Raw genomic sequence first — 10,000 nt, 5'->3', positions numbered from 1 at the left:
TCCTGCCCTCTCTCTCTCACTCTCTCTCTATATCTCTCTCTGTCCCTCCCTCTCTCGCTCTCTCTGTCCCTCCTGCCCTCTCTCTCTCTCTCTCTCTCTCTCTCTGTCCCTCCTGCCCTCTCTCTCTCTCTCTCTCTCTCTCTCTCTCTGTCCCTCCTGCCCTCTCTCACTCTCTCTCTCTCTCTCTCTCTCTCTCTCTCTCTCTCTCTCCCTCCCTCCCTTGATCTTTCTGTCTCTCATTTGCATCTCTCTTTAACAGGCAGTTTGATGTTCAAGCTTGGCACAGATAAAAACTCTTTTCTTTTTTCTTCATCAGAATAGCAGCCAATAAACAACAAAAATGATTACTCATAAACCAACAGAGCCAGTTTCAATCTGGATCAGATTAATATAGTGCCTTTTGCCAGCTCACCACACAGTGTCTGCAGGTATAACTCCAGTCCTGGAGGGCCGCAGTGCCTGCAGGTTTAACTCCAGTCCTGGAGGGCTGCAGTGTCTGCAGGTATAACTCCAGTCCTGGAGTGGGGGCGCTGTGTCTGCAGGTTTAACTCCAGTCCTGGAGTGGGGGTGCTGTGTCTGCAGGTTTGACTTTCAGTGGGAATTTAGGCCGCACAAGGTATGTGTACATTTTAAGCGCACATTTTCAGTATGTACAGACATGCACCCAGCAATGCAGCAGTGCAGACCTGGGGCTGACATATGTGCTCTATCTATCTATATATTCAATCTCTGTCTCACACAGAAAAATATAATGTAAAAGATAAGCAGAACATACCAGACATGGAATGTAATCATGATTCTGATATGTGCATTATGCTTCAGTCCTGTCTGAAGCTTGTGTTCCACAGTGTGAACAGTTGCACTATACTGCCCCCCTGTGGTCGTTTATGGTATGGTAAGACACACGGACCAGTCTCCAGACTCTCATGCAGTGGTCCACACCCCACACATTTCTACTGTCTGTTTTTATCATCTTTTGCACATTTTATTCAACAATTAATTTAAACAAACAATTATAATATCCACATATATGCTGATGAAACAATTATTTATTGCTGTGCCTCCTGCCTCTGTCCAAATCTTTTTCAATACTTCAGCTTTTAATTATATTCAGTCTGCAACTGGTCCCCAATACAGGCAAAACTGAATGCCTATGGTCTCACACCGGGGAGGAACTGAAATCCACCTCTCCAGATGTTAAGTGCATTGATTGAAAGAGTGTCTTGCTATAAATACCCTGGGATCTGGTTGAATTATAAGCTTCGTTTCAAATTGAATATGCACTCAGTGAGCACTTTCTTATTAGACTCATTCTTTTTAGCCTTCTGCAGCTGTAGCCTAGCCACTTAGAGTTATGATGTATTGTTCAGAGACGCTACTACAGCGGGTGGCCTGTAGCGTAGTGGTTAAGGTGCATGACTGGGACCCGCAAGGTCGGTGGTTCTAATCCTGGTGTAGCCACAATAAGATCCACACAGCCCTTGGGCCCTTGAGCAAGGCCCTTAACCCTGTATTGCTCCAGGGGAGGATTGTCTCCTGCTTAGTCTAATCAACTGTATGTCGCTCTGGATAAGAGTGTCTGCCAAATGCCAATAATGTAATGTAATGGGTGGTTATTTGTTTTACTGTCACCTTCCCGTCAACTTAGCCCAGTCTGCCATTCTCCTCTGACCTCTGACCTCTTGCAGAATTGCTGCTCAATTGATTTTTAGTTTGCAAAGAGACTAGTGGAAGTCCCAGGAGATCAGCAGTTTTCTGAGGAACTCAAACCACCCTGCCTGTCACCAACAATCATTCCACGGTGAAAGTCACTTTGATCATATTTCTTAGCCATTTTGATATTTGGTTTGAAAAACAGGTGAAGCTCTTGACTATGCTGTGTGTGTCTGCACCCTATCGGCCACACACAGTACTACAGGAGAGGCAGTGACTATTGTACACCCTACTGGCCACACACAGTACTACAGGAGAGGCAGTGACTATTGTACACCCTACTGGCCACACACAGTACTACAGGAGAGCCAGTGACTATTGTACACCCTACAGGCCACACACAGTACTACAGGAGAGCCAGTGACTATTGTACACCCTACAGGCCACACAGTACTACAGGAGAGCCAGTGACTATTGTATACCCTACTGGCCACACACAGTACTACAGGAGAGCCAGTGACTATTGTACACCCTACAGGCCACACAGTACTACAGGAGAGCCAGTGACCATTTTACACACTACTGGCCACACACAGTACTACAGGAGAGCCAGTGACTATTGTACACCCTACAGGCCACACACAGTACTACAGGAGAGCCAGTGACTATTGTACACCCTACAGGCCACACACAGTACTACAGGAGAGCCAGTGACTATTGTACACCCTACAGGCCACACAGTACTACAGGAGAGCCAGTGACTATTTTACACCTTACAGCCCTCAAAGAGAAAAAATGGCACCCAAAAACAAAGAAATGACATAATAAATCATTTATTGAAATATAGATCATCTGAATGTACACAATGCATATAAAACATACATGATAACATCTGTAAGTGGCTAATATATCTATACTTGCAAATAATAATGTACCTCTGGAAAAACTTCCTGTTTCCCCATGGTTTTTTGAAACAGGAAGTTTTTAAAAACAATTCCAAAAAACAAGAAATCCTTCCTTGAAAAAAAAGAAAAGAAATAGTCTCCTGGTTGATGTGAGAAGGACCTCCAGCTCAGCGCCGCACTGGGGAGGCCTGGCAGTGAAACAGCGACACTACAGACTACATCTATGAACAGTGATGTATAACATCACCTCACATTTCACTAACGTCTTTCAGATAAAGATCTTCTCAGATTTGGGTTTGTCTTGAACGTTCAGTTCACAGCCTGAAGCAGCTGGAGCCAGATTCATTCTCCTCCCCTATGCATACTGTGGACTCTAGAATACCTGCTAGCTCAACACCTGAACTGTTACCATCTCAGCCAGTAGGCCAGTGGAGGATGGGCTCATCCCCTTTAGCCAGGCTCCTCTCCAGATTTCTTCCCATCATGGAGTTTTTTCTTGCCACTGTTTGAGGGTTATTTCTCCTACGAGGGAGTTGTTCACCTCATATGCTATTTGGGGGCTCAGGGCTGACATTACCCATGTTTCTTCCCTTTTGTAAAGCGCCTTTGTGACAGTCTACTGTGAGAAGCGACAAAATTTAAGATGAAATTGAGTTGAATTTAAAAAACTGTCTGTCTGCTTTCCCAACAATGCCATCTGCTGGATGGGGTGGGCTTGCCTCAAAAGCTATTCAAGAATATTATTTGGTTCAGAGAAAATCACATGAGTGTGGAGACCAGTGTCAGCTGACTGGGCCCAACCAATAGCTATGGCTTTAGAAGCTCAGACTGCTCTGTGATTGGCTGGCTCAATCTGAATATTCATGAATGGGGCGTTTTTGTAGATTGCCATAGCAACACAAAGAGAGCCACCACATTAACCAGATGTGCATTCAAGGTGGTGAACGTTTGTGGTGAACTATGGTTGCAGCAAACAGTAACTGTTGAACAATTTTAACGCCTTCTTAATGCAAATGGATGCGACTTAGATCTTACCTATGATTTATTTTTAAAGGTATGAACAAATATTACATTTACTCAGCAGCCATTTTTCCTATGAGCAGCCTTTTCAAACTGTTAGCTGACTTTAGCTAACGTTCATGGTGAACAGAAAAAAGTTAGAATATGTTGGCAAATGTTAGCTAGTGCTAGCTAACATTCACCTTCTTGAATGCAGGTCAGAACCTTCTAGAACCTACTAGAACCTCCTGGAACCTCCCGGAACCTCCTACAAGGAGGAAGTAGAGGGGCTGGAAGTTGGGAAGACAGGAGTTTACCATCTGGATGGTACATAGAGTACCTGTGACCACAGACCCAGTGTCTCCAGGTTCCTTGTTTGGCCCTGTAGGTCTGTACATCAGCATGGGCTGATGGTCATGTCCCTTGTTATTCATTTCAGATTAAATTAAATCATATTATTTCATTTTTCCATTAAAAGGACGAGTGCAGACGTGATTCTCTCTCTGTGTTTGTTTCAGCTCTTGTTCCTCTGGCAGGCTGTGGCAGAGTGGGGCTCTGGTAAGATATTTTCTAAATGTAGGTAAATATTGATACGTATCTGAAGATGTATTTGAGCAGGGAATAGTGGGGGGTTAAAGGCGTCTAACGCACAACCTGCATTGCTGCTGATAATAAACAGTGTCACACAGAAGCTTCCAGTAAGACTGTGTAAAAAGTTTAAAAGATACCCATGGCACATGTAACAGCTGTGCTCTTCGTCAAACACAGAAAACACCTGACTCTCACGTATTCACAAATATTACACATATTTATATGAGAACAAAAAGTAAAGTAAAAAAATAAATTTAACCATCGGACTTATTTAGCTGTTGTCAACATATAGTTACTCATACTATGGAAAAAGACATCATCAATTTTCAGTTTTTTGTGCTTTATCTAAGTATTGCTTTTTGTCAAACCGACACCACACAGGAATGTAGAAGACCATTTGAGGGGTTGAGGTTCACCTGTTACAGGTGTCTCCATGAGAACACCCAACGATATTTGGCACTCGGGAAAGCAAGCCTTGTACCTGAGCACCTGTGTACCTGACTGATTGTTCTTGCACTGCAGACGGTCAGACTGTCCTCTGATTGGCTGATTTCCACTGTAGACGGTCAGACTGTCCTCTGATTGGCTGATTTCCACTGTAGACGGTCAGACTGTGCTCTGATTGGCTGATTTCCACTGTAGACGGTCAGACCATGTTCTGATTGGCTGTTGTCTGACTATAGAAGGCCCATGTGCTCTCTGATAGGTAGTTTTCCCACTGTAGAAGGCCTCTGCGTTCTCTGATTGGTTGGTTTTCCACTGTAGAAGGCCTGTTTGCTCTCTAATTGGTTGTTTCCCACTATAGAAGTCCTGTGTGCTCTCTGATTGGTTGCTTATGTTGCTGACTCAGAATGCCCTTGGGAGGTGGAGGAATAATCAGGGGGGGCCCTCATACCCCCCCCTCTCCTAATGTGCATTTGTCCCTCCCATAAACGTGTTCCAGAGCCCCACCCAACAGGGAGGGGCTGCCCTGTGGCGCTGCTGAGTGGGTGGGGCTTGGGCCTCGGGGGAGTGGTTATGCCGGGGGGATGGTGAAGGGTGGTGGGGCGGGGCCTCAGTCCTCAGGCAGGGTCTGAGGCAGGGGGCGGGGCCTCAGGCAGGGTCTGAGGCAGGGGGCGGGGCCTCAGGCATGGGGCGGGGCCTCAGGCAGGGTCTGAGGCAGGGGGCGGGGCCTCAGGCAGGGTCTGAGGCAGGGGGCGGGGCCTCAGGCAGGGTCTGAGGCAGGGGGCGGGGCCTCAGGCAGGGTCTGACGCAGGGGGCGGGGCCTCAGTCATGGGGCGGGGCCTTGAGCAGAAGACAGGGTCTAAGGCTGGGGGCAGGGGGCGGGGCCTGATGCAGGGGGCGGGGCCTCTCTCTCTACAGGAAGCTATCCTCCTCCAGCTCCTCCTCCAGCTCCAGGTCCTGGATGTCCTCCAGAGTCTCCGCCTCCCGCCGCAGCAGAGTGGAGCTGCTGGACCCCGTCTCTATCGCACTCTCCTCCGACGTCTGGGAGCTGCCGGGCAACAGGGCGAGGGGGGGGCAACAGGGCGAGGGGGGGGAAACAGGGCGAGGGGGGGGCAACAGGGTGAGGGGGGGGCAACAGGGCGAGGGGGGGGCAACAGGGCGAGGGGGGGGCAACAGTGTGAAGGTCAGTTTATAGTTAGGTGATGGCCAATGTGATTGGCCAATGGATATCGCTACATTGCCACCAACATTCCATAACCACTCGACTTTGGCTTTGATGTTGCTCACAAAAAATACATACACATAAACGATAAGAATTAATCGGCAAAGTAATCCAAATAAGGCGGGTATAGTATTAAGGGGAGGGGCTACAGTATTATGTATGAAGGGGCGGGGCTATACTATAAGGGGGAGGGAGGGTATAGCATTAAGAGGCGGGGCTATACTGTAAGGGGCAGGTACAGTCTTAAGGGGCGGGGCTATACTGTAAGGGGTGGGTATAGTCTTAAGGGGCGGGGCTATACTGTAAGGGGCAGGTACAGTATAAGGGGGAGGGTATAGTGTAAAGGGGAGGGTATAGTATAAGGGGGAGGGTATAGTATAAAGGGGAGGGTATAGTGTAAAGGGGAGGGTATAGTGTAAAGGGGAGGGTACAGTAGAAAGGGGCGGGGCTATACTGTAAGGGGGAGGGTATAGTATAAGGGGGAGGGTATACTGTAAAGGGGAGGGTATAGTGTAAAGGGGAGGGTATAGTGTAAAGGGGAGGGTATAGTATAAGGGGGAGGGTATAGTATAAAGGGGAGGGTATCGTGTAAAGGGGAGGGTATAGTATAAAGGGGAGGGTATCGTGTAAAGGGGAGGGTATAGTATAAAGGGCGTGGGATACCTGTGGCGGTTCCTCTTGCTGTGGGGGTGGTCGGAGAGGGGCTCCAGGTCAGGCAGGGGGATGATGTATCCGCTGTCCGAGCTCAGACGCTGCTCCTCCAGCCCACTCTCCCGCAGCTTGGCCTTGCCCTGGTTCTTATAGGCCATGCCCACATACGCATCGCCCTCCACGCACACACGCGTCACCGCAGGGTGGTCACTCTTCAGGAAGTCCTGGTTCACACGCTCATAGCTCTGAGCCCACGGGCACAGACACACAACACAGACACGGCACAGACCAGACACACACAGCACAGACACACAACACAGACACGGCACAGACCAGACACACACAGCACAGACACACACAGCACAGACACACACAGCACAGACCAGACACACGCAGCACAGACCAGACACACGCAGCACAGACACACAACACAGACACGGCACAGACCAGACACACGCAGCACAGACACACACAGCACAGACCAGGCACACAGCACAGACACACACAGACCAGACACACACAGCACAGACACACAGAACACAAGTTAGAATTTCATGGGTTGTTGGTGTCCTATATTAGGCCAATCATGCCTGTTTAAAGGAACACGTGATTTTTAATACACCTTGTCACATGGGCATCACACACACATACACACATATACACACACACACATACACACACATACACACACATACACACATACACATACACAGTCCTGCGAGCATGCATTGTGTTCTGCCATATAAAGCGAACTACAGATGAAAATGTGAACATCAACTGAACAGGTTTTTCATATTGCGATGAGAACAGGAAATGCCTGGCTTTAGGCAGAGGTCAGAGGTCAGAGGTCAGGTCACACCTTTTTGTACTCTGAGGGGAGGAGAGTGGCCACGGTCTCGCTCAGGCTGTGGAAAGAAGGTCTCTTCTCTGGCTCGCTGTTCCAGCAACGCATCATCACCTCGTACCTGCAGCCAATCACAGATCACACCATCAACAGGGCAGCCAATCACAGAGTCCAGCGTCACCAGAGCAGCTAACCACAATCCTACCATTCACACACATCTAATCAGCATTTCAACAGGCATATATACAGTGGAGACCATAAATACTTGGACAGTCACACAATGTGTGTGCACATGGTGTGTGAGTGTGTGAGTGTGTGTGAGTGTGTGTGATGTTGAGCTGAGGGAACTCACACATCGCTGGTTGCATGCTCTGGCTTGGACATTCTGTAGCCGCTTTTTATCTTATTATAGAAGCTGGAGTCGACAACCATGCCAGGGTAGGGAGTTCCACCTTCAAACAAACACAAACACAAACATCACTTACTGAAACACAAACACAAACATCACTCACTGACACACAAACACAACATTAATTTATTCATTCATTATCCTAACCCGCTTATCCTGAACAGGGTCGCAGGGGGGCTGGAGCCTATCCCAGCATACATTGGGTGAAAGGCAGTAGTACACCCTGGACAGGTCGCCAGTCCATCGAAGGGCACACACACCATTCACTCACACACTCATACCTACGGCCATTTTAGACTCTCCAATCAGCCTAACATGCATGTCTTTGGACTGTGGGAGGAAACCGGAGTACCCGGAGGAAACCCACGCAGACACGGGGAGAACATGCAAACTCCACACAGAGAGGCCCCGGCCGACGGGGATTCGAACCCAGGACCTCCTTGCTGTGAGGCGGTAGTGCTACCCACTGCACCATCTGTGCCGCCCAAACACAAACATCACTTACTGAAACACAAACATCACTCACTGACACACAAACACAAACATCACTCACTGACACAAACACAAACATCACTCACTGAAACACAAATACAAACATCACTCACTGAAACACAAACATCACTCAGACACACAAACACAAACATCACTCACTGAAACACAAACACAAACATCACTCACTGACACACAAACACAAACATCCCTCACTGAAACACAAACATCACTCAGACACACAAACACAAACATCACTCACTGACACACAAACACAAATATGTACTCACCCAGAGAGAAGATCTCCCACAGCAGGATCCCGTAGGACCACACGTCACTCAGGGTGGTGTACAGGTTATCAAAGATACTCTCAGGAGCCATCCACTTCACTGGCAGGAAGGTCTGAAGCAAGAGCACATCATCTTATTCAGCCAAAACATAGGATAATCACTCACACACGCAGGATAATCACTCAAACACACAGGCAATAATCACACAAACATACAGGAGATAATCACACAAAGACACAGGGAGTAATCACTCACACACAGGGGATAATCACTCAACATACAGGAGATACTCACTCAACATGCAGGAGATAATCACTCAAACACAGCGGATAATCACTCAAACTTACAGGAGATAATCACTCACACAGGGGAAAATCACTCACACAAACAGCGGGCAATCACCCACAAAGGGGATAATCTGAAATTGAGGCTTTGCATCTGTGTACAGACTTACACTGCCTTTGGAGACGTAGTTGTTGTCGTGCATAATGTCCCGTGCGAGGCCAAAGTCGCAGATTTTGACAATTTTCCCGTGTGACAGGAGCACATTCCGGGCTGCTAAATCCCTGTGCACACACTGTGAGAGAGAGAGACATTAACACTACACTGTGAGAGCGAGAGAGACACATTAACACTACACTGTGAGAGAGAGGGAGAGGGAGAGGGAGGGAGGGAGAGAGAGGGGGAGAGAGAGAGGGAGATAGAGAGAGGAAGAGAGAGAGAGAGAGAGAGAGAGAGAGAGGGAGAGGGAGAGGGAGAGGGAGAGGGAGGGAGGGAGGGAGAGAGAGGGGGAGAGAGAGAGAGGGAGAGGGAGAGGGAGAGAGGAAGAGGGAGAGAGAGAGAGGGAGAGGGAGAGGGAGAGGGAGGGAGGGAGGGAGGGAGAGAGAGGGGGAGAGAGAGAGAGGGAGAGGGAGAGAGAGAGAGGGAGATAGAGAGAGGAAGAGGGAGAGAGAGAGAGAGGGAGAGGGAGAGGGAGGGAGGGAGAGAGAGAGAGGGGGAGAGAGAGAGAGGGAGATAGAGAGAGGAAGAGGGAGAGAGAATGAGAGAGAGAGAGGGGGATAAATCACAGATCGCTGTGTTGGCAGACAGAGGGGAGACAGGCTGAGCTGTTCTCTGTAATTACAGACACCCCCACGCACATGCTTATCTCGCAACCCCGGATTTAGGGCGTCACATGACCCTACACTGGGATGCCTGGCCTGTAATCCTCCCAGTGAGGGCTGCACAGTACAGCGGGTAAACGCCCATGCGGGCTCTGCACAGAGCACACTCTCTCACTTTTATTTGCTCATAAGTGTGTGTAAATGTGTGTAAATGTGTGTAAATGATATGTGTGTGTATAAATGATGTGTGAATGATGTATGTGCATAAATGACGTGTGCATGATTTGTAAATGATGTGTAAATGATGTGTAAATGTGTATAAATGATGTGTAAATGATGTGTAAATGTGTATAAATGATGTGTGAATGATGTGTAAATGATGTGTAAATGTGTATAAATG

General features: G+C 48.2%; 1 protein-coding gene across 2 annotated transcripts in view; it reads right to left on the bottom strand.

Annotated features, from left to right (window-relative positions):
* Positions 1–5,414: 5,414 nt before the first annotated feature.
* pdgfra (platelet-derived growth factor receptor, alpha polypeptide) overlaps positions 5,415–10,000 on the bottom strand; it is a 34,260-nt gene continuing 29,674 nt past the window's right edge. For both annotated transcript variants that reach the window (XM_061230330.1, XM_061230331.1), the window contains exons 24-29: positions 8,952–9,074; positions 8,498–8,609; positions 7,662–7,761; positions 7,325–7,430; positions 6,478–6,710; positions 5,415–5,640 (exon numbers count right to left, since the gene is read on the bottom strand). In XM_061230330.1, coding sequence (XP_061086314.1) covers positions 5,505–5,640; positions 6,478–6,710; positions 7,325–7,430; positions 7,662–7,761; positions 8,498–8,609; positions 8,952–9,074 — 810 coding nt within the window. In that variant the 3' untranslated portion in view covers positions 5,415–5,504. The remainder of the gene's footprint in view (positions 5,641–6,477; positions 6,711–7,324; positions 7,431–7,661; positions 7,762–8,497; positions 8,610–8,951; positions 9,075–10,000) is intronic.

The sequence above is a fragment of the Conger conger genome, unplaced genomic scaffold (genome assembly GCF_963514075.1).
Source record: "Conger conger unplaced genomic scaffold, fConCon1.1 SCAFFOLD_67, whole genome shotgun sequence".
Classification (NCBI taxonomy): Eukaryota; Metazoa; Chordata; class Actinopteri; order Anguilliformes; family Congridae; genus Conger; species Conger conger.
Note: the sequence above shows the minus strand (reverse complement) of the source record. Positions and strands in the feature narration are given on the sequence as shown.